The 24,015-nt window shown below is 39.7% G+C and overlaps 3 protein-coding genes across 5 annotated transcripts in view; 1 reads left to right on the top strand and 2 right to left on the bottom strand.

Moving 5' to 3' along the window:
* The window catches only part of rapgef5a (Rap guanine nucleotide exchange factor (GEF) 5a), a 41,485-nt gene extending 31,620 nt beyond the window's left edge, over nucleotides 1-9,865 (bottom strand). For 2 of the 3 annotated variants that reach the window (XM_029513818.1, XM_029513819.1), the window contains exons 1-4: nucleotides 9,496-9,865; nucleotides 2,478-2,528; nucleotides 842-948; nucleotides 195-316 (exon numbers count right to left, since the gene is read on the bottom strand). In XM_029513818.1, coding sequence (XP_029369678.1) covers nucleotides 195-316; nucleotides 842-948; nucleotides 2,478-2,528; nucleotides 9,496-9,639 — 424 coding nt within the window. In that variant the 5' untranslated portion in view covers nucleotides 9,640-9,865. Of the gene's footprint in view, nucleotides 1-194; nucleotides 317-841; nucleotides 949-2,477; nucleotides 2,532-9,495 lie in introns of all 3 variants that reach the window. The other variant, XM_029513817.1, reaches the window with a different exon arrangement.
* Nucleotides 9,866-18,449: 8,584 nt separating this feature from the next.
* On the top strand, nucleotides 18,450-19,506 carry LOC115051438 (interleukin-6-like). Its single transcript, XM_029514833.1, has 5 exons — nucleotides 18,450-18,465; nucleotides 18,561-18,760; nucleotides 18,861-18,953; nucleotides 19,036-19,179; nucleotides 19,282-19,506. Exons 1-5 carry the CDS (start codon nucleotides 18,450-18,452, stop codon nucleotides 19,504-19,506), a joined length of 678 nt encoding a protein of 225 aa, XP_029370693.1.
* A 543-nt stretch (nucleotides 19,507-20,049) lies between these two features.
* tomm7 (translocase of outer mitochondrial membrane 7 homolog (yeast)) lies at nucleotides 20,050-23,765 on the bottom strand. Its single transcript, XM_029514410.1, has 3 exons — nucleotides 23,607-23,765; nucleotides 22,216-22,264; nucleotides 20,050-20,402 (listed from the first exon to the last, which is right to left on the bottom strand). The coding sequence occupies exons 1-3, from the start codon at nucleotides 23,707-23,709 to the stop codon at nucleotides 20,387-20,389; spliced, it is 168 nt and encodes a 55-aa protein (XP_029370270.1). The 5' UTR covers nucleotides 23,710-23,765; the 3' UTR covers nucleotides 20,050-20,386.
* Nucleotides 23,766-24,015: the final 250 nt, after the last annotated feature.

Raw genomic sequence — 24,015 nt, 5'->3', positions numbered from 1 at the left:
TGCGCTAAACAGGTAAATGAGGCAAATTCATGATATCATGAACTGAATTAATTCCGCTGGTGAACTGGTTCATCGCTTGTCTCATCACTTGTTGCTGATGTCAGTGCGAGGTGACCATAAATTCTGAAGCACAGTCCAAGCCTGGGGCATATTGGTGCGACTGTGTGTGTATGTGTATGTGATTGCATTTTTACCAGATAGCACGACTCCCAGCTCCAGCAGCACCTGCCAGACACGCACAGCAGTAGTCCGACAGCGCACGTACACACACTGTTCACACAGCCACTGCACCAGCTCCACGCCCACATAGCTACGTCTGTTAAAATACACACATCCACACATTTTCAGCACAAAAATCAGGACATGCAGTGTTATAATCCTCACAGGCAAATGCACATGTACATGTACATATACGCACTTCATCCTCTGGCTCAAGGCTTTCTTTGTTTGGTTGTTTTGCTTTGTTTTTTATTTAAATCGATAACCTTTGATTATTCATTAGGTCTGTGTAAGCCCTTCCCTCTGACACAATTAATACTTTCTATCTGCTTTCTGATAAAAGCCCGGTCTATGTGTGTCAGTGCCATAGCACTTAAGAGTATCTATTTATATTTGAGTCCAGATGTTCACATGTTGTTTGCACATACAGTACATTATGTGCAGGTGGGCAGAGCACTGCTATATAATTTCTAAATCATACTTTGCCTGTCTTACTGCATAAACACCTTGCGTAGCCAATACTGAAGGGGCTCAACAATGACTGGTGAGTCAGGGTACATGCTTCACCAAACACATTGATTCAGCCCTGCACTCAGATGCACAAACACAGAAACAACTGTACCGTATGATCCTGGCCAGGTGTATCTTGTCTTTAGCTGGGTATGGCCCATGAGAGAGGAAGGCATTCCTCACAGCCCGACCAGCACACGGAAAACTCTGGGAGCAAGACTGGGGAACACAAACAGAAACACATTCAATTCATTTTTTGGGTCTCAATTAAAAATAATACTAGTAATAATAATAATTGATGCAATAAAAATCACAAATCTTGTCATCACATGTTTTGGACATAATTAAAACATAAACATAGGCAAGCTACTGTGGTTTCATGCAATTGTCATTGACTGACTACCAAGGACAGCTCGATTTCTTTCCCCTGAGGAATGAAACATTGACTGTCTACACGGTCTACGCGGTCTGGAATAATCCGTCTACTGACCTTGTCGTAAATAAAACCAGATTTCAATTAAGCTGTTTATGTGGGCTGCTTGTTCTGTTCCATTCATATTCCTCTGAACATGACACAATGTAAAGTCCAGTTAATGACTGAAAATACTTCATTCCCATTATGTCACACTGATGATGGTGTTGCCTCATAGCTACATGGGTGCAAATTCAGCTAGAGACTTGACTTCAAGTTGCTATTTAGTAATATTGTAGTTCATCTATTAACCAAAAAGACCTATGCAATCTACCCAAAGGATTTCTGATCAGATGTACAGCTGTGAATGACTTTTCTAAGAATGGGTCCATGTTTTCTTACATGTTGGACTCATGCAGAAGGATCTTATGCGCACATGCTGGAACAATGCTATATGGCAGAGACTTTAACATTATTCTTGATTTTCAATTTGTAACATAATACAAAAGGAAAAAAATGACTGCTAGATTATAAAAATTTAAACACAGCAGGTTTCAAGATATTTAAAAAAAAAGAATCTGATTTGCAAATGTTTTATTACAAGAAAAATGCAACAAGTCACATTTGGTTACCTGTCAGTAATGGTCCTAACCAACACATTGTCCATGTCTACATCTGTGTAGCACTACAATTTTTGGCAGACCCAAAATTGTAATTTCATTTGTGTATTTTACACTTGAAAGGAGGTCTCACACCTCATATTAATACTGCCTGGCCTTCAGACAGTGTCTGGATTAAACAAGACCATCGCAAACAGCCTTAAAGTGTGACTTCATATTGGGCCTTGATTAGCTTTTTTCTCATTAGGGGAGAAGAAAGTTCCCTAACAGGGAATTCGACCAAATTTTGCATAAACTAAGACATCATTTAAAACTTTCCTTTGTTGGAAGTTTTGTAAAATGTCACATCAACAAATATCTAACAATATGAGCCAAGCTTCAAATGTTTATCCTGTTATGTTTTTAGCTTTTCATTTTTTTGGTTTTTAAAAGTAAGAGAAAAGTATCCCTGTACAAGATATATAAGCCCTGAGATAGAGTGCAATACTTCAGTATTTTCCAAACCACAGTTCAGTGATAAAAGTAAGTCAGTCACAAATTAAGACTGTGTGGGTGTGTGTGTTTGTACGGTTGGAAAGACACTGAAAAACCACAGGGTTATAGCACTGCTGCTATCACTTGTATTGAGGCAAAACAAACGTTTTTGCCTCAGAGTAAATCTAAATAGAAAATGACATCACCTGTGTGTGTGTGTGTGTGTGTGTAAATTCCCTTACCTTGTGTACTGTAGGTCCAGTGCTCGGCCCAGGAATAGTGTCAGGTGACTGCTGCTGAGACAAAATACACATGCTGTCAGAGCCAGCACACAATCAAATGCACACAGTACACGCAACGAACAAACAAGACTGAGATGAGTAAGACCAGTTTTACCATTCCAAAAATATTAGTCAGGTTTTCAAAGAGACAACACTAACAATGATTGCTCATACACAGGCTTTCTATAGGTTTCTTTAGAGAACCTGGCTACTAAAACCACCATTAGCATATAATCATTATCTGACCTAAAAAGTTTACGTGATTTAACTATATGACACCATATGCATATTCATATGCAACACACATCAACATGAAACATAAAAAAAATGGGAAAATAAAGCAATACAAATACATGACTGAATCAATGCAATCTGCCATTCCCATAGGAAATCCTTTAGGAAAGTGACACAGTGGCAAATCTCTTCACAGTGCAAACAATGTTTCAGCCTTTACCCTTGGTGTATCCCTTTCAACACTACCACCCCACTTATGAACAAAAGCTTTTAACCTTTATGGATTATTAAATGCCAGAGGAGATAACAGTGTTGACACTGTGGTGACAAACTCATCATAAAAAAGAATGATAACTGTTAGATTAAGTGAAGAGGGAAAGGCTTGATGTGCAGACATGTTTCAGTATTTCATGGCAGTATGACAGTGTCATGAAACTTTGTCATTTCATAGCAGCTCTTTGCTGCTGAATAAAATCCTTACCTTTAATATCAGGTAGCTGCATTTTTAAAATAACAATCTGAACAATTAATGACAAAATAGTAGCTCTTTACTGGTTTTTAGATCTGTGCAGATTATAACACAGTTGAGAAGGTAAGATATGTGCCTTGAAAACAGAGTGGTGCACCCAAAATGTAGTAGTAGATAGAATAGATGACGATTACTTGCATTAAAAGCCAACAGATACAAACCTCCTGCAATAGGAGAGGAACTGGTTTGTGAGCTCAGTTAGTGGAAGAGGTTCATTGAACTCTATCAATGGGTTTGATTCCCTCTAGAAAACCTTCACAGTATTCGGAGCCTGTGCTAACAATTGCCGCTGCTCCTCGTTTTTCACTGGCTGACAATAAAACCATCACATGACAAATAAAGAGATACAGCGAGATCAAGTGATGGGACAAATGAAAAGCACCTAAGCACCTGTGGAAGAAGGATGTAGATGAAGAAGTATAAATGAGTTCGTGTGCAAGTGAAGAATAGAGGGAGGCTGCACAATTCACAATAGCCTATGAATATTTGAAAGGGGATATGAACATGACAGATGGAGAGGGAGAGATATGAGCCAGTGAAAGACATCATTTTAATTGCAATTGAGAAAGAGTCAGCAAGACAAGGACATAGAAGGCGAGAAGTGTTCGGCTGTGACTTTGAGTAAGAAGAAAATGAAATACAGGGATGATTAGAGAGATACAGAGCAGTGTGTGTGATCCTCATTAAAGAGATGATACTGTCTGGGATCTCCGACACACAAGCCTTTTTCTAAGTGAATGACCATCACAGCTCACCTACTTTTCATCAAAGGGAAAGTTCAGTATTTTGGTAAATGTGCTTCTGTGACTTCTGACAGAATTTGAGGATTATTATCAATACTACTTGTTTGCTTATCCAATATGACACAAAAGGCAGCATCATTACCAAAGATAATTCACATAAAAGATGAATTGCAGAAACAATTTCTGGATTTACAGTTGGCTAGGAGCAGCACTATTTGTTGATTGGTCACTATCTTTATGGAAATAATAAGCAGATCTATCCACAAGGTAAACGACATTGAGCCACATTGGCATTAAGCCCCATTTCAACCTGTTTCAATACTTTACCTTACTGCTTCTCTCCTACTTTCAATGTCCACATATACAGTGTTTTAATAGAGCTCAATTCCCACTGAAGCCGCTCATAATTATACGTTTCTGTTGTTCGACAACACAATGAATTTTAATAGCGACTTAAATGCATATTAACTTCCAAGGTGTTTCCAAGTTGCTGCTCTGCAGTTAAAATTCTGATTTCACAACCACTAATTCTCTGTGCTTCATATGTATAATTGCATGAACAAGCATTTTCAGCGGATGACTCTTTGTACCTCAGTGAGCTCTCTCCAGGTTCTCCAGCTCCCACCACCTACAGTCCAAAGACAGCATGTCAGGTCCATTGGGGATGAAATTGCCCGTGAGTGTAAATGCGAGTGTGAATTTGTCTACATTTATGGCTCCAGCCACAGATAAGCTCTCTGTGTGTGTCTGTGTCTATATATATATATATATATATATATATATATATATATATATATATATATATATATATATATAGTCAAACTAAACATTTCCTTCCAATTACAATTAAGCCCTGTGGTGTTTCTGGGCAGAAACCCTTTATAACTCAACTGGTCTTTCTGCTGTGCTGCAGTAGATTTTCTCATTTGGGCCCTGGTATTTCTATTGTTTACTTGCTAATCAGATCTAATGACTTATTTTGCTTAACAGTTACCAACGACTTCTGTCTCTCCCTCCCGCTCTTCTGTCCTGGGGCAACTGTTCAAATGCCATTAACAAGAGGTGAAGCCTTAAGGCCAAAGTTGATCCAATTCTGAATTTGTCATAGTCTTTTTTGAAGAAAGTCTGCAACCCCAGTAGGTTAAACTACAACTTAGTTACATGATCCTTGAGTGACCAATGGTGGGAATAGGCTCACTGAACTAGAAGCAGTGGGTCAGCAAGACTGACAGACATGCATGTCTGTCACCCCCCCCCCTCCAAAAAAAAAAAGTAAAAACCATATGCTCAGTTTATACATACGCTTAGATATCACCAAAGATATGTAGTATGCAGACGATACTTTGTTTCTGTGTTTGTGTGTGAAGACATGCAGCGTTTGGACTGGGGGTTAAGTAAAGCACACAAACCAGCCAAGCACACAGAATAAATAAATTGTTTCCAACCCTTGCAGTTTCTGTCTCGCTCCTCCTTTCTCTTCTTTGTCTTGGTTACTGTATCTTATCTCTCCATCTCTTTGTCTCTCTGTCTGGTGAGGGCAGACCTCTCTAGGGATCTTTGTTTCTCCACCATCATCTCTCCTTGCTAACACAGTCCAGACACTAGTCGCACTTGAGGTGTTTCATTCATACTGTCACTTGACGAGAGAGATGTCTGCTGGCCACGTTCCTGTGAGCCTCTTTGTCTGTGCCTCAATTTCTTACAAACATGCCCCCCCATCAGTCCACCATCCATTCTTCATCACAATGTACATAAAGCCTGTTGCTGTCAGTACACCGGAGGCCATTAGAGACTGATGAAACTGAAGGAAGGGAAGAGCAGAGGAATGAGAGCTATAAAGAGAGAGCACATGCTGACACGCTTATCAGTGTGATGACTTCAAAGTGTGTATACAGGGAGGAAGAGAGAGAGCGAGGTCATTATCTGCAAGAAATGGATTACTCTCAGATTAGATTGCTCAGCACAGTGAAGAGCTGTTGCAGCGTATGCCACACACACACACACACACACACACACACACACACACACACACACACTTTACATTAAGCCCCTGTCGACTTTTCGACTGATCTTTCCTACGAAGAAGTCAAAATGGAGACATCAAAGCAGCTACAGCTCAATGGGCGCGCGCACACAAATAAAAAGTCAAACATACATAAACCCAGCAGTCTATCTGTTAACTCAGATGACCTTTGGCTTACCACCAACATTTAGGCCGAGTGCCAGCATTTATTCATTACACATTAATTTCACGTTAGTTCTAGTATCTGGCTTCTTTTGCTTCTTCTACTTTTATAGTGATGAACGAAACATCTTCAGACAAGATATTAACAAAAATATTAACAAAACTAACATTCCAACATCAGAGAACCAGATAAAATGGTCAGATTTTGTTTTGTTTTCCAAACAAGCTTTAATCACACCTACCCAATAGTATGGAGAAATAATATATTTTTACATCTTAATGGAAATCAATTTCTCATTCAGCACATTTATATGTTGACTTACCACCTTGTTAAATGTTCTAAAGTCACTCAAAATATTTACTTTTTTTGAACATGCTCATACCATCGTTGACTTTGACAAATTATTATGAACTGTTAAATCTATATTGTTGTATTCATTTTCTTACATTTAAGTAAAGTATATTGCTATTACCCTGTCATCTTTTTTATCACAATGTACAATGCTGTTATGAATATATTGCTGGCAGACATAAAAACACATCATAAGCCACTGTTTGCAGCATGGATAATGCAAAAATGAGATCATCTTCTGAGTAACATCGAGTTTCTTCTAATTTTTCACATCAAACTATATGACGACTGTAATAAAATCTCCAGTGCAAAGGATATAAATCCATGAATCCAGTGCAAGGAAGAAAAACAAATAAGTTACAAGACAAAGAAAATTGTGTTTACACCATAACTGAACTACCTTCAAAATGAATCATTTCCTTTTCTTTGCTTGCACATCAGACAACCTTTTGCACAATGTATGGTATGTCTGACTCTAGTTTTGAAAATGCTTTCAGTGTTTTATGGGTCCGCTTTCATTTACTCGCTTAAGGCTACAAGAACTCCTAACAAATGATAATGTAATTGTAGTAATCTTTAGCCCAAATGACAAGTTCTCTCCATTTGAACCTCTGTAATCATTACAACACATTTTTATATTCAGACCAGTCATTGATCATTCAGAAACATGGTTTAAGTTTTCCTCTCACTGCCAATAGAATTATCTTTGAACACAGTTTTATGCCTCAATATCAGCAGCAAAAATCTGACCAAAACAAACAGTCAAACTGGTTACAGTAAACTGACTTTTGTCTTGTTCGTATTAATGTATTGATGGGCAATAATATCAGGTTAATCGGTTGGTTTCTGAAATTGTCTGTTAGTTTCACTACAAGTTTCTGTCTTTTCAACCAAGCTTGCAGCTCTGCTGTTGTGGCCTCTCACTTGCACAGCTGTGCAGTCAGGTGACTTTGTTTGGGTAAAAGGTGGTTCTCGATCTGGTACCTGACTGGCTTGTTAAGGTAGCACCATCCCAAATTTTCTTGCTGTAAACTCCCTACAGGGTGATTAGGGGACAGAGAAAAGATTCAAGAAAAATCTTTTTGTTTCAGTCAAGCTAGTCAGTGAAGGACTAATAATTGAATACCAGAGCAAGTCACAACAGAGGAGAGACAGGATCCTCCAAGGTGAGGCTGCTGCAGGCTGGAACCAAAGGCGACAGATGGCTCTGTGCAACACAGCAGCTTCAACTCCCTTCATGGCCTGACGGCAAACATTAAAGAGGCAAATGAGGTAATGTGAAAAACTGCTTATGTCGGATGTTTGCACTTTTATATGGAGCTAACTATTAGAGTAAAACGCAATCAATAAATAATAGCTTATGATGCAGCATGGACCAAATTAAACAGACAAGATGTGTTCAATGACTTTCTAATTTTGAGTGTTATTGTAGCGCTTTTTCAAAAACTCTCTGGTAGTTCCCTGCTAACATCTTTTTAGTAAATACATCCCTTCAAATAGGTGTGGGTGTCTCTGCATGCGTGAGCCAGGTGAAGCATAGCCAACTGTCACTGTCTAGAGAAAACCAGTCTGCACAGAACAGCCCATACCTTTACACTACTTACCTACGCCTCATCACACGCACGAACTCAGGCATTAAGTTATATGAAGAGACCAGAAGAAAAACTTGACATTTTTTACTTCATCTACTCAGTATCCCCCTTTTTGCTTCCCTTCTTTCCCAATCTCAGGCAATGAACAACAACTAAAAAGAAACAATGCATGATACAATACAGTATGCTCCTTTGAAAGGGATCCAGCTCCTGATGTGATTGGAGTAGTATTTTAACACATCTGTAACAGAAACATAATCCAATCATTCATCATTCACTACAATATTCTTGTGTGATGTGGCTAATTCATGTCACTGGGTTATGTCCAGGGGAGAAGTAATAGAGTGAGTGACAGAAAAACTAAGTGACCTCCATCCATAGGTCTTTAAATATAGCTTAAACTAGTGTGATGTGACATTACATAAACTGTCCATCCACTTGGTCTAAAGTGGTTTTATGCTACAAATGCTGCATATTTTTAGCACATTTGGCAGCAGTGGGACTTGGAGTCCTGGCACTCGGTCTGTGATTCCCACAGAGGCAATCAGGGACACGTTCTCTCCTGGCTGCTGCTGTTGATGATGAAGATGAGCGGAGCTGACATCCTGAGCAGCTATTTGGCTTGTCATATGTATTTGTTCCACCTCAAGGCACAGCAGGTCACACACATTTTTACTGATTAGTTGACCAGTCATCACAACAAGAACCAGCAGATCCATATATTTTAACAAATCTTCACCATTAGGAATAGGAAGGTTGCATCTTACATATTTAAGAGATTTCCTCATTCACTGCAAAATAGACCTGTTCTAATTAGTCATCAGAAAACTACATAAATACAGTTAGAATTACAATTGTTTAAATCTATCCCTCTTGTGGCTCCCACTTAAATGACAATTTGCTGCTTTTGTCTTTTGCATCATTTCATCATTATCATTTTCATGAAGTAATAAATAATTAGATCAAACAAGCTGCTGAAATGAGCACATATTTGCACAAGTAATAATATATTGAGTGCATTGTAAGTGTATGCAAATAGGTTTATAGATAAGGACGGTGATGGTGGGGGGGTGTTGCCTTGACTACCGGAGTGTGAAGGTATGGTGTCAAACAGCAATTCTGGTTATTATGGATATTATGGCTGTAACATGCGTACACACACACACACACACAGAAGAAACAGGGAGAGAGACTGCGACAGAAACGCTATAAACATGATGAAAACACCTGAGTCGTGACGCGGTTATGAAACAGCCTGAGAGCACAACGCCGACGGCTGAGGTTCCTCTAACATCAAGCACGGAAGGACGGACACGAAGTGAGCGGTGGCTTTCAAACACTTACGCTCTTCTTCCGCAGGTGCAGCCCGTGCTTCAGCAGCCCCGGCAGGTCCCGGATTTTGTGTTTCAGTTGAGCCTGGTCTCGTGCGCTCCGGTTCCACCGCAAGCCCGCGAGCAAGCCGTCCTCTGTGGGCTCCGAGTCCTCCATGGCTGCCTCTCCTGTCCGTCAGTCCGTCCGTCCGTCCTCGAGCTGCCTGCCTCCCTCCGCTCCCGGTGTCTACTGTATCCTCACGAGGCGCACCGCCGCCCGCGCCCGTTCGCCATTTCCCCCCGCCTCGCGCTCACTCCCCACGACCTGCATCTGCTGCCAGACCGCGCGCTGCGTTAACGACCCGCTGAGTGTATTCCGCAGCACGCGACGCCGCTGCTCCACCCAACGGCTCTCAGTGCTGCCAGGCTGATGTGTGTGTGTGTGTGTGTGTGTGTCACAGGTGCATGGAAACATTACATCACTTCCACCTCCCCTTCCCTGACCGGTGTGATCACGAGGTGCGTTTAAAATGGTGAATTATTCCGCGTGCTACCGATGAAGCTCACGTGACTCTCAGAGGTTACCGTGGCCAATTTAAAACATTCCCGAGGACAACAGTCCGCGTCAGATTTCCAAAGGTAAACAAAGATTCATGTTTCAAGTTTGCAGCTCCTGTTTTGTGTCCTGGCAGAGTTTTAACTGAGGGCCAGCTCAACCCGACGGGGTCGAAACTTTCACCTTTCTTCTGAATGTTTACGGAATATGCTGGTGCTCGTGTAAAACAAAAACAACCAACAGAAAAAGCGAGCCACAGAGTGATCCCATCACGCTGAGCTAAAATGTGTTGGATTATTTCCGACTGTTGCATCAGTTGTCATCATATAGGTCATCATATATATCTTTGCATTGGGTTTCTGACATCAGTACAAAATTCTCGTAACGGCGAGAAAACTTTTCACCGTCACTCTTCGAGCTCTACTATCAAATAAAGCCAGAAAAGGCCGAAAACAAACAAACACAAAAAGTCTGAATATTTTTTATTAAAATATCAGGGAATGGGGTTCGGTTCGTTTTTTATTCTGTGCCTGCATCATATGTGTGTATACTTATTTTTAAATCATGAGCTCCAGCAAAGACACATTTCCATTATGTTTTGATGAACAACAAAAGTTTTTCCATTTTGTATTTGAGTCCAAATGTGCAATTCTCTAATCATCGTAAAATGATTATATTTTGTGCCACGTTTTAGATGCAGCACACAAATACAAAGCTTTTTTTTATTATTATCATTATTTCCGTAGCCATTTTCTCAATGAGTCAGATGACAAGAAGACATTTGATCTTTTCCATGAGAGGGTTTGGGAATTGGCTGAAAATGCATTGAATTTGATTAAATAATTCACTGCCTATAAATATGATATGAAAGAGAATTCATCTGGATTCAGTAGATCTCAGAAGATCTGGGTCTATAAGCTGAGTAGAGTTCATCTTGAGTGCATGGGGTTCAGTTGCATAACTCAGATGTCGAGGCTGCTTTTCTGATAGGAATAATAATCTGGGATAATTGGCCTGTTTCAAGGATTCAGATTATACCAACAGCATCTCTGTCACTGAAGAAATGGGCTAGCACATATATGATTTCTGAGTCTGAACTCAAAATGAGGAAGAGGAATAGTGATGAAGACGGACACAAACTGACGACTTGTTTCAGTCTCTCTGCCTCTCTGTCTTTTCTAAACTTCACTTCAAAGCTCTATGAAAGTTTCAGACTCCATCGGCCCTGTCCCTTTGCCAGAGAACAATCTTTTTGACTTGTGAGCTGATGCTTATTCTCTTTTTGAGTCATCAGACAATCAGCACAAAAAAGTTGGCGCAAACAATCTAAATGCAGAAAGTTCTCGTGAAATAACCAAAATAGTTTTAACTGTGGAACCCAACTGTTAATATGAACCTAAATAAATAAATTGAAAAGAATGTAGAGCATGATGTTCTGTTTTGGCGTGAGCCTGTTCAGTCACCACTGGATACACAGACTGTATAATTTGTGATTTTGGTGTGATGGCAGACTAAAAAAGACAACTTCAATATTTTAGTTTTAAGTAAAATTGTTGGGTTATCGTGTGATTGGACACAGTTATGGCTGGACTCTTTATCTTAAGGTAGCTACTGTATATTAAATGTATGTGGAGAACTAGGCATCCAGCATCTATCTGAGGATTATAAAATGAAAAAGCATAGTGCACTGTCTTCATATGCAGTGAAAGGTTTGTGATTTGCAAAACAGCAGAGAGAAAAAATCCCGTTTGGGCCCTGATGGGTGCTATAATCTGCCAAAGTGCTGAAGGAGAGCTAAACACAATTACTGAGAGCTCAAGGCCATCGGCCCTTTCTCAGATTATCACTCAGATACCTGCCGTCTGAGATTTAGGGGACAATACAAAGGGAGAAGCTGTGACAACCATGACTGTACAGCTCAGCTGTGAAGAGAAGATAAATCAGATGACAGAAACACTACCAAAGATCTTATAACAGATTTTGCACGTGATTAAAAAGAAACCATCAGACAATTTTACATTGCTCCCGAAGAGGTGGCTGAAACTGAGGAGACTTTAGTGAGATGTTCATGCACTACATGAGTATTAACTTCAATTGGTGTAAAAATGTAGTGTGATTTGTACTTTGGCTAATAACATGAGCAGCCAGCTGAAACCAGCTGAAGGAAATAAGTTGAACAATCAGTGTTTGCTGAATTGCTGAAGAGGCAGAAGAAGAGAGGGAGACTCAGGGCTTTCTTGTGCCGAGTCTGGAGGATGATGAAATACGCCGCTCTGCTGTCCCTGTGGACCACTGAGGCCAGCCGCTGATACGTGTACATACAGCCACATATGCACACACAGCAAAATCAGACAAACATCATAGTACAGCATTTGAATGAATGAGCCCCACACAGTAATGAATGTACTGTACAGCACCGTACAGCAGTGCTGATGGATTATACAAGGAGGGGAATTGTAATAAGGGAGGAGAGGGAGGAAGAAGGAGCAAGAGGAACAAGAAGGGCAAAGGAGAGAGAGGGAGAGTAAACCAATTTGAATAAAAGGCTGGAGAAAGCCTTTCATCCTCACCACACCCCACACACACAAATATACACACTTCTAATCTTTCTTTCGTTTTCGCCTCTCTTGCATACAAATAAATACCAAGTATATACCCACACATTGGTCAGACACCTCTTTATCACTCACACGTACACATATTCAGAGCTCTCTCCAAACAAATGGACTCTTGATTAAATATTGAAGAGTGCCTGTGGCAAACTGAGCAGAGATACAGTTCCCCTCGTCTCCTATGGACTGTCCTCGGCCATGGAAGAAGTGCTGAAGGAAGGGAAGAGAGTAAAATAGGCAAGGACAGAGCGACTTGAAGAAAAAAGGCTCAAAGGGGAGCTGAAGAATTGGTGGAAAGAATGACACATGAGAGCAGCAATAAGAAACAGGAGAGAAATCAGCAGGACAGTGATGAAACCACACAAAAGGAGAAGCTGAGAAGAAACAGAAGGGAAGGAAAAGTAAGGAGAGATCTGCCAAATTGAACTTCAAGCTAAAAAGAGATAAACAGGCCATATTAAATAACAAATAGAAAAGTTCACACCATGAAATAGATCATACTGTTTTAGTGAACCTGTGCACATGAGACATTACAAGCCTACTGAGCATTTCAAGAATCTGAGGATGGCACCAACAGCCACACGGTCAGTCCACCGCTTTGGATCAGACTGAATCGTACCACAAATATTGGATGGACTGCCACAAAATATGTGAGAACCACCAGAATGTTTTTGGACTGCTAGTCTTATTAACCCACCCTATAAAGTCTCAGCATACACCTTGAAAACATCAACATGGACATTACACATGAAGTGGGAACTGAAACAAACATTGAAACTTTATTGAAGGACTGCTAAACCTTTTAGAACTTCCCAATAGACCTCAGGCCAACACTTACATTCAAGATGAGACAATTAAAAAGCCATTATAGAATAAAGTCAGTGGTATTGTACGTAGTGATCCATAGAAATTTCACACTGTGGTTACAGTCATACACAAACAGAAGTCCAAATAAACACTTCCATGTCCACAGAGGTCCCCAAGCAATTGCTGTTCAGTGTGAGGGCCTCGTATTATTGCTGTAATGTGTGGACAAAGCACTGAACAGTCCTCTCCATAGTGTTTCCTGAGAGTGTCACCCTGAAGACTGAACTTTCATCATTGCTGCTGCATGAGTGCCATCTAGCAGAAGCCCTGGGGAACTGCACATTTCCTCTTTTCACCCTCCAGCTCCAATTTAATGAAAGGCGCAATGAATTAAATGATATAATAAATGTTAGTACTGGAACCCAAATCAATTTTCCAAACTCTATTATCAAAGAGGAAATAAAATATTATTGAATTAAATCAATCAATATCAAATTAATATCAAATCAATGTTGGTGCTGGAAAAAAAAAAAAAAACTTGCTGCTTTGATTATTTTGTGACTGCACATTCATTACTTTTTAATTCCAAACATGGAATCGAACATTTTCAATGAAGATGGTGCTGAAGTATTTATACAGCAATATCCATTTCCCTTATTGTATTAGACATATGCAATGACATATTAGACATATCAATGATCAGGTTTTATTTATAGTAACTTTGGAATTTTAGGATTTCTGTATTAGTGTGATAAAGTCAGCTTGTCTGGTTTTGTAAAACATGCTACATTAGCCAAAAACAGATTCCCATCTGTTTATTAACATAAATGCTTGGAAACAACATTCCTAAAAATAATAATAGAACTGTTAAAATATTATAAATATTAATCAATCTTTTTTGCGTGTTGTTTTCAAGGATAGTGACCTACTGTATATTGTGGCTGTATATGGAATTAGACAGTTGGTAGAATGGATTACTTATTATATTGTTCATGTTATTTGTACGTGTCCAGCGATCACAGGTGATCTACTACCTTACATTACAGCCATGTAACAGACGCCTTGTTTTCTAAAATGACTTACTGTTTCTCTTACACTGTGTAAACATGTTCATAAATGACATAAACAAAAATTATCTAATAATTGCATAACTATAGATATACATTGTCTGTGTATATTGAAATTGGTTTTACGCAATATTAGTCTGACCAATTTGAAGAATGTAAAAGATGACGATACTGAGCTTTAACTCAGCTAAGCTTCAAAAGACAAAGAGACAGTGTAACCACATTTCATTTATAATGAAAGTTAAAAGAGGATCTGACTAATTTAGACACTACATTCACTAGTTTTTCCCCATGTGAAATTAAAATTGGGTTTTAGACAAATAGATTTGAGCTTATGGGGAAAGACCAAGTGGGAAGTTTGATGGATATTGCTCTTCCCCTAATGGAGCCTTAATTATACATATGAATGATGCAGCAGATGGCTCAAAGCAAAGTCAATATAAATTATACAAAAACTAAATAAACAAGGTGAGATTTGTGAAGATTTGTGCAGAAACGCTGACCCTTGAAGTAAAAGTGCATTGTTGTAATATTTTCTTGTTACAAGTGGAGCCCTCCCTGAGATATAATCAGAATTTCACTGGAAGCTGAAGAGGAACAAAAGCTAAAAAGGCAAGAGGAAGCCAGGAAAGAGGTGAAGATTTTGACATGAAGAGGTTAAAGTGGTGCGTTGACAGATACATTGTAATGCAATATGTTTGCTCATTTGGGTTGTGTCTGTCCCACTTTTGAGTGTCCCTGAATTTAGCTGTCATCATTATAGATTTATCTCCAGTGATTTCATTTCTTTTCCAAAGATGATCAGATGTTCGATGGCCCTAACATGATTTTGTAATAATATGTTTAGAATATGACCCAGAAGAGAAAGGAGCAGGAAACGAAATAAAGGTGCAAAAGGGAATTTATTACAAACAAATAGATGAATTCTGAATGAACCTTGAGCCAAAATTTGCAACTGACCTTAATGCTCAGTTTATAGATTTAATGATCTGTTGAGAAAAGATCTGACTTCAAAGAAGTCACTTTCAAAACCCCTTTTAAAATGCAAAGATACAAACATCCATGCAGAAGACCATCCTAGACAAGAGTTTCTTCAAGAAGGTATTTTATGCATATTCAGAAACAAACGTAGAAATGAGTCTTAACTAGAGTTCTGAGATTCTTGCCAAAAAAATACAAATAAATCAATCAAATCCATGAATGGATCTCATTGGATTAAAGGCTGTGTAGTTGACATATTACTACAAAACTTTGTAAAAAACTTGAAACGTGAAAGTGTGTGTTGGGTTCTCCTTCAGTGGGGAAAAGATTGCCTGAGATCAGCACTTCTCAGTGACCTCAGTCACCGCACTGCAACTACCGAGTTATTCTGAAGACTAAAATTGCCCACTAAAAGTACCAAAATACTCCACATTCACACAAACCCACTCTTACACCATCCTAAAGACAGCAGATCCTGGATCAATTAGCGTGTAGCTTGCTGTTTTCTGACCCATTTTGGGGTCTCCAGTTTAATTCCCCATGAGTAATGCCAAAAAACATAGGGAAAGTTACCTATAAAAAACAGAAGTATGTTTTGATGAAGAATCTCACGGCGTCCGTGGTAGGAAGCCCTAATGAAAGAGGAAATGAAGCGTCGGAAACTGTCACTGAGTGATGATTTTGTCTTTGCGACTCTTTTTGTTCCTGTTCATCTTCTTGAGCAAACACTGAGCAAGCAGTGTCAGTGAATAAGCGGGCGCTTGGATCCCAGTACAGTGCCATATTTTAGTCATGCCCCACTGCTTTGATTGATCTTGAACCCATGTTATATCAAGATTGCAAAATCAAATCACACTTTTGCACTTCTACATAACCAGAAGTGGTGTTCCTCAAGGGGCTGTTCTCAGACTGATAACGTTCTCATGATCCAGGTCATGTTGTCAAGTTCAGCACACTTACATTGTGCGCATTGCACAGCATCTGCCCTCCGTCATGCTAGCAAAGACAATAAGTACAAATAAAAATCACATCCCTGCCACACATATACCCGGGAGTCCATCCCCATAGGAGTCTGAGCAGGCTGTGGAAGCATTCCACCTAAAAGGCAACTGCTAAACAAATGACAGGAGAAAACACTAACACTAACACTTTTTGTGAACAAAAGTTAAGTTTAAATCTTGCTCAACTCTGACCCATGACCCATCAATTCTAATTATGGTAAAATATGTCTCAATAGTTCCCGGTTACTTGGAAAGTGAGATACCATGACAAAGCAATGATTTTACTTGTTTCTCCAAACTTTTAATTCTACAGTGGCCAAAAACACAAACAAGTAATGCTAATTACTTGACTTTAACATTTTGTAGAGGGAAGCCCAAAGCCTGAGAAGTCGTGGAATAAATATGCAAACTCGTATAAAAACTCAACTGCTACGAGCCATAAATGAAAAATTCATCAAAATAAATGACCTTGTGCATACATTTGAGTCTGCATTAGTTAATTTGTGAGTCAAAGTGGACATTCATGCCAAATTTGAAGAAACGAGAGTTTAGTAAACTCTCTGATGAAATAACAGAAGAACACAAAACAAAATATTATTCTGAGCTTGTTGGCCAGTTTACTCAGTGAAGCTGAACTCAACGTGAGCTGTGGTCCTGAACTTACTGTGCAGCTTTCCTCCAATCTGTTGCAGCACAGATAAGGTATGAGCCCCCCACCCACACAACAAACATCTTCGATCCCCCTGAGTCAGAAACGAGCCTCAAGACCTTTGAGCAAAGTCCCAATACAAATAACTGTTTGCAGTTTAAGTGTAATATGACTCGAAGCCTGAAACTTGAGATAGTAAAAGTTGGCAATCAGTAAATATACCCCACTTACTGTTTTACTTATTCTATTCAGTAAAAAGTCCATAATGGGACTGATGTGTACAGTTGGGGAATAATAATTACTTGCTGATGTGGCCAGTGGATGCAGGGTAGTTTTAAGTAATACATGGATGTGAAAACGATTACTTAGAATCTAAAGATGTGATCATTTTTAACACATCAGAATCCAAACCGTTGGGCAACACTATTTTAATTTTGGTTTTGTATCACGCAGCAATTTATTTGTAGATTTCTAATCTTAAAATTTCAAATATAGAGAAATATAGAATTTAATCAATCTATCTATCTATCTATCTATCTATCTATCTAACTGGAAGAAAAAGTTTAATTTCATTTCTAGATAGATTTGTTCCAAATATACTATCTGAACAAGAGTACATCTATGTCTATATGTGTGATATCTGAAGGAAACACTCCAGCGAGCTGGCTGGGACAAGAAACAAATCCCCCAATTTGTTAATAAAATTCAAAATCCACCGTGCATTCGGCTTTCTGTCGAACAAGAATTTATGCTGATGAAGCCTTCGGAGGGTGTTGGAATACCGATATGTTAATGCATGAGCGAGTTTCACTTTAAATTATTACATTATTTGTCTCAAAATATTTCAGGGATTTTTTCTAAATAAACGTATTGGTAAATGTATATGCATATGGGGGGTGGGGGTGGGGGCAGAGTGGGCGTGAGAGAGAGAGGGAGAGTTTCACTAATTTGAGAAATTACTATGAAAATGAGGCCACTATGATGATGATGATGATGATGACGACGATAATAATAATAATAATAATAATCATTATTATTATTATTAATAATTATTATTATTATGCGTGCTCCCATCAGCACGCAGCATCTGCGTGCTGATGGGATTCTCTGTGGTCATTCTCCATCATGCCCATTAAACCACTGACCGGATGATTGACGCATAATGATTAATTCTGCCTTTAGCTGGGGTAAATTGGAAAATCCCTCAACGCTGAAGAATATAAAATGAGTGGTGTCAAAGGAAAGACAACTCCTCCTGGCCCTGGCACCATTCAGCATCAGTGGAAACTCAACAAGTGCTTCCCAGCAGCGCAACATGCCGTCGACACTCAGTAAGTCATTTGCAACTGTGCGGTGAGCGCGTTTCCTGCGCTTCTTCTTCCTCTTTTCATTCATTCGGGCCTCCCTGCTCTGCCTCCCCGGACAGACCTCCGCTGGCTCCGGCCGCTGCTGCTGGCCGCTCTGCCCCTGCTGGTCCTGGGAGCTCCGGTGGATCCGGAGCCCACCGACAGTCCGGCAGGTGAGTCCTCAGGTGAGGAGCTGTGGGGGCCGGCCTCGCCCGGCCCGCAGCTGCTGTGTGACTCCAGCATCTGGGGAGCGATCATCAGTCTGATTGACGGCCTGAAGGTAGGTGTTGGAGCCTCCGGATCTTCTCTGCACTCTGGGTTCTCTGTGTTGGGTGTTTTTGCAGTTAATGTTTTTTTTTTCTGCTTCACTTTTTTAAAAGTTGCAAAACAGACTCCAAGTGGAAGACGTTTTTCTTCAACATCACCAAGTGTCCTCACTTCCCGCAGCTTTACCTGGATGCAAGTCAAACAAGGTAGAAGGTCCTGCTGGCTTCAGCCACACTGCTGATGCTGCTGCTGAGCTCTGACTGATGCGATCTTGTCTCCTCTGTCCAGGAGGCCTGTCTTCACTGGGTGGCTGAAGGCCTCCAAACCTACATGGTGGCTACGAAGCACTTGGAGAGCCAGTCTGCAGACAATTCACTCCCGGCAAACATCAGATACTTGTGTGGGCTTCTGATCAGCCAGATTAAGCAGCAGGTTGGACTGTGCTGCAGAAACACACACCTCACATATAACATGTCAGGTCGTTCTGTTGTATGTCAACACTTGTATATTCTGTCTGTCCTCTCTGTCCGCCAGATGAAAAAGCCTGAAAAGGTCAGAGTGCTGACCAGCAGTGAGGAAGAGCAGCTGCTGAAGGACATTGACAGACTTGATGCCTTCAGCAAGAGGATGACAGCCCTCAGCATCCTGGACCAGTTCCGGGCCTTCCTGTCTGACTCTGTGCGAAAAATTCGTCAAAAAGAGAAAGCCAAGCAAAAGAGAAATGGCATCAGTTATGAAAGAACAACTCAGAGGAACTAAGTGGCACTGCTACTGATTTCAGGTTTACTGTACTGAGATTTATAGAAATCTATTGTATTTACAATTATTATTGGCCTGGCAACTTGAATCATCCACTGCTGCATCTCTTATTTAACCTATTTATACTTGGAGAAAAATTATTTATTGGTCATAGGAAAATCTATGACCGATTTTGATGTCGATTCATCTCTGGATTGTGACAGTTGATTCTACTACTGTTTGTAGTAATTGTTTTTAATAAATTGAACATTTTGTTAACTTGTAAAAATGTCTATTATTGTCAATTTTCTACTTTTACATGTAAACTCAAACTGTTGCTACACTTCCAATGCAACAGCTGTGTGTTGGACACATGCAGTGAGTGAGTTGAAGAAAGATTTCTTTTTGATTTGGTTCAGACTTACATGATTGTGAAACCGTAAAAGCAAATAAAAACAGGGTGCTCTATGAATAATTGTAATGGTTGGAAAATTCCAAACTTTAAAACATTTTCTGGACTTTGACAAATTAAAAAAGGAAAACGAAAACACATGGGGCATTTGGTTGACAATTTATTTTCCAACATTTTAAATTACAAACTAAAAGTGGACAACACTGAACAAATGATAGATCCAAACATTGGTGTCACATGTTCGTGAACAAAACAACACATTTTCAGGAACATAGACTTTATTCCAACACTGCCAATATTTTCTATTGCTGTTGCAGATAGGATCCAAACTCTTCATTGTGTGTCATACACAACAACCACACAACTTAGAATTTCTCACATGTTGGACAATGTGATTCATGGAGAGGACAGTGAAAAACATAATGTCCATTTTCCCAGACTTCAAACAGACAGGTGGGTCACATGATGTTGAAGAGGAGAAGACGCTCCTCAGCCCCATAACAAACTGCAGCAGAGGGAAAAAAAAAAAAAAACACGCTGAGGTTTAAGCAAGAAATTATTGACAGCCGTATCGATGAAATCCCCTCGAAAACAAAACGGTGCATCTCAAGGGTATAATGTGGTGCACATTACAGACACTCGGTGCGCACACATACGCACACTCGTATCCATATGTGTAGAGCGAGGGAGGGGGAGAAAGAGTATTCAGTAGGGTATTTACCACAGAGTTACTAGTACACCCACTACAGTTACAATTGGAGAGTAGACTAATTAAACTATTGTTTTAATCAGAGGAGGAACATTTCCTTTCCACTTAAATTCATCATGTAGATTTTTGTGTAAAAAATGGAAACATAAAGAAAGTGACCTTTATTAGGGGCCAAATGTGCAATTCCTGTGATTCTCTGGTTTTACATTGTCAGATATTTTTGTATTTGTTGTTGGTATTCAATTCTAATCTGTGTCTTTTTATGTAGTATTCTGAATTGGGCACCTTTTAGGACTCAGGGAAAAGTCTAGTTTTTGTGTCTTACTTCAAAATAACACATACTAAAATACATGGTCAGTTAGTGTGGTTTTGTGGTGGCAAAACACATAATCAACAACACATTTGATGATGTTGATGACGGAGGGGAAAAAAAAAACGCAACAAAAAAAACTATATTCCAGATAGTTACATCCAACCTGATGGAACAAGTATTTCTCACATATTTCTGACGAGAAGATTATTTCTCTCTCCATTTTCATTTAAAATCAGTTTTGGGTCATGCTCACTGTGTCCGGGTCATCTGGTATGTGGCTTTATAAAATGCTTTTATGAATGTTGTACTTTTAAAATAGTTTGGTAGTTTTAACAAATACAAAGTACACATTCAGCTGCAGAAACAATGCTGCCGTCATCGATACTAATCCATTTGCATGTCTGTGGGATAGTCAAGTACACACTGAATGAATAAAGATACTAACCACACTATAATGACCCCACAGCATACGGGACAACCCCCACATAGCAGTCATCTTCTCTCCCACAGGGTATCATTTTAGACATACAGATAATGTACATTTCTGAGCTTCCAGTCTTCAGAGATTCGAACATCATCTGTGACATGTCTTGAGTATATAAATATTAATATAGTGCTGCCCTTGTGAATCAGAGTCAATTCCAGTTACTCACATAACCTCAAGGGACCTCTTGAGTAGAAATAAATGCTGCAGTTTTTCTGTCCAGGACTGTCTTGTGTTTTTTCCATTTGATGGAGTGGTAACTTGCTTTAAGATCGATTTGGAGTTTTGTAAATGTAGTTATCAGGTGGAATATGAAGGGTTAGGCCTCTTTGTGTGTTGAAGGTTAACTAATTGTTGTTTGTATGTTTGCATGTGAACTCAATCAGTGCTCAGGTTGAGAAATGTATATTATAATAAATCATAAAAAAAAGTGAGTGGCCTTGGGCTCTGTGGTCCAGCGTGAGGATCTCTTTCTCAACAATTACACAACACAATACGAAGGAATACAACATCTACATGATCTTCAGGAAGACATAATCACACCGAGATTTTGATGCAAATTATCTGAGCTGAATCTTAATGTTAACGTCACAGTTTCTGCTGTGCGTTTTTCAGCTTTAATACACATTTCTTTTACCTGCTGTGCACTAAATTAGTAAGTGTGTTATAAACCTGTGATGTTTTTTTGGGCATTTTTTTGTGTAAGCACCCATCAAACTCTGGAGAAAATGCTTGTTCTTAATTTGAAATATTAACTTGTATCTCACACAATCTCACACAGGAAGTGCAAATCCTGCACCAGTTTCTTTTACCTTAGGACGGTGGGTTCAGGCATTCCTGGATCTGCTCCACGTTTGAACCCTGGAACAGAAAACCATAAAGAAGGATTGAAGGGTGCTTTCCATATTAGACGAGGAACAAGCTGTGCTCACAGTACAAGAGAAGAATGGAGTGCATCCAAAAGTATATATTATTGGTTATAGCATGCATGTAGCATGGGAACTCAATCAGGTCAATATACCAGGCATTCATTAAGATCACACAACAAAAATCTCCCATGACCAGCCCTGACTTAGGTGTAACCTAAGCCACTGGCTGTTTCATCGTGAGTTGTTATTAACAGTGAAAATCAAGAGTGTAACCGCAAATTAGCTTACAATACATACCAGTTTTATTACATGGCATACTTGTGTTACACATTAACAGATCAAATTTTGGTGGAAGGGTGAGTAAGTTGCAACTGCGTCTGATTCAACAGCTCTGCTGAACACACAAAAAAATGGGGTCAAGCATGAATTGATATATTCTTAAGAAAGGAACATCACTGAAAGAATAAGGACAAATGCCAAACGCCGGACTAATTATTTGGCTAATAGATTGAATGATAATTACTTTCTGTATTAATGTGTGACTGAGCCTTACTGTTGGGGCATGAACAAAGAATGATCTTATTTTATGGCATCCTGAAATATGCAGTGCTATTTAGATGGAGTCACACACGTTCATGGCGGAGATACATTGTGTCCAAATAGAAACGCATAGAGACAAAATAAAAGCAAAAGACAGCTAAATACGTAAGGAGAGAAAGTTTCGAAGCTTATTGCATCAGGGTTGGCGTTTCCAATATGCTCATGTCAGAGAGGACTCCCCCCGCAATGGGCAACCCCTCAGTTTCAACTTCCCACTTTTTCCTCAAAACCACAACCTGCTATTTGTGGGCCCAGTATATGCTGCTCTAAAGGCCATGAGCACAGATCAGGTCTGATAAAAGAGCCAGCCAGCCATGACCTGACCAGGTCTAATAGCTTTATTATAATTATGATGACTGTTCAACACTCGCTTGTCCATCCCTTCATCCTACAGAGAGGCGCTCATTCAAAGACATGTCCTCCCTCCTCCGTGTCCACCTTTACGAATCCCTGTCTTCATTCAACACTAAAACGTTAATGCACGTCTATATTTCATTGCTTATATTCGTTACATCCGAATGCGAGATAAAAATTCAAAGCCCTTTATAGCAGCACATGTCCGGAAGTCTTTATGCATATATATATATATATATATATATATATATATATATATGTATATGTATGCATCCTCAGTCTGGAGGCAGGAGGCTAAAGAGCTACGCTAACTGGCTAACGACAGCGAGGCAGGTTCGCTCAGCCAGCCGGTTCCGGCCTGCTTCTGTCGGGATACTGACCCAGATAGAGCACCGTCGGGATAAACCCCCACCGGATGACAAACTGGCTGCATTGGAAAAGCTGCTGCAGCCGCTGTTTGGTCTCTTTGCTCAGTTTAGCCATGTGTTTCTCCGAGACGACGGAGATGCCAAGGACGGGGAGCGGGAGGAGGAAGTGACGTAACAAGACCGGATATACCGGAGCCAGACTGCGCTGTCAGAAGTCGCCACCGTGTGGAGAGACGTTTTTCCTCTTTAATGTACACTGCGGCTTGACATGGTGAGGTACTGTTGCACTGAGGTCCTTTGCAAGAAACAACAAAATAAAGTAAAATGTACTATTCAAATTTTTCTATATATAAAACCCCCACACTGTCTCAAAATTCAGGTTTCAAGTTAAGTTACAGCTATATTCAATAAGGCCCCTATT

Source organism: Echeneis naucrates, chromosome 11 (assembly GCF_900963305.1).
Source record: "Echeneis naucrates chromosome 11, fEcheNa1.1, whole genome shotgun sequence".
NCBI lineage: Eukaryota > Metazoa > Chordata > Actinopteri > Carangiformes > Echeneidae > Echeneis > Echeneis naucrates.
The sequence above is the reverse complement of the archived record's forward strand: the minus strand, read 5'-3'. Positions and strand labels throughout refer to the sequence as shown.

Coding starts and splice junctions, on each gene's coding strand:
- LOC115051438 (XM_029514833.1), top strand. Junction 18,954..19,035: donor CTGGATGCAAGTCAAACAAG/GTAGAAGGTCCT, acceptor TCCTCTGTCCAG/GAGGCCTGTCTTCACTGGGT. Junction 19,180..19,281: donor TCAGCCAGATTAAGCAGCAG/GTTGGACTGTGC, acceptor TCTGTCCGCCAG/ATGAAAAAGCCTGAAAAGGT.
- tomm7 (XM_029514410.1), bottom strand. CDS start 23,709: ATGGCTAAACTGAGCAAAGAGACCAAACAGCGGCTGCAGCAGCTTTTC. Junction 22,265..23,606: donor CCCGACGGTGCTCTATCTGG/GTCAGTATCCCG, acceptor TTTCTGTTCCAG/GGTTCAAACGTGGAGCAGAT.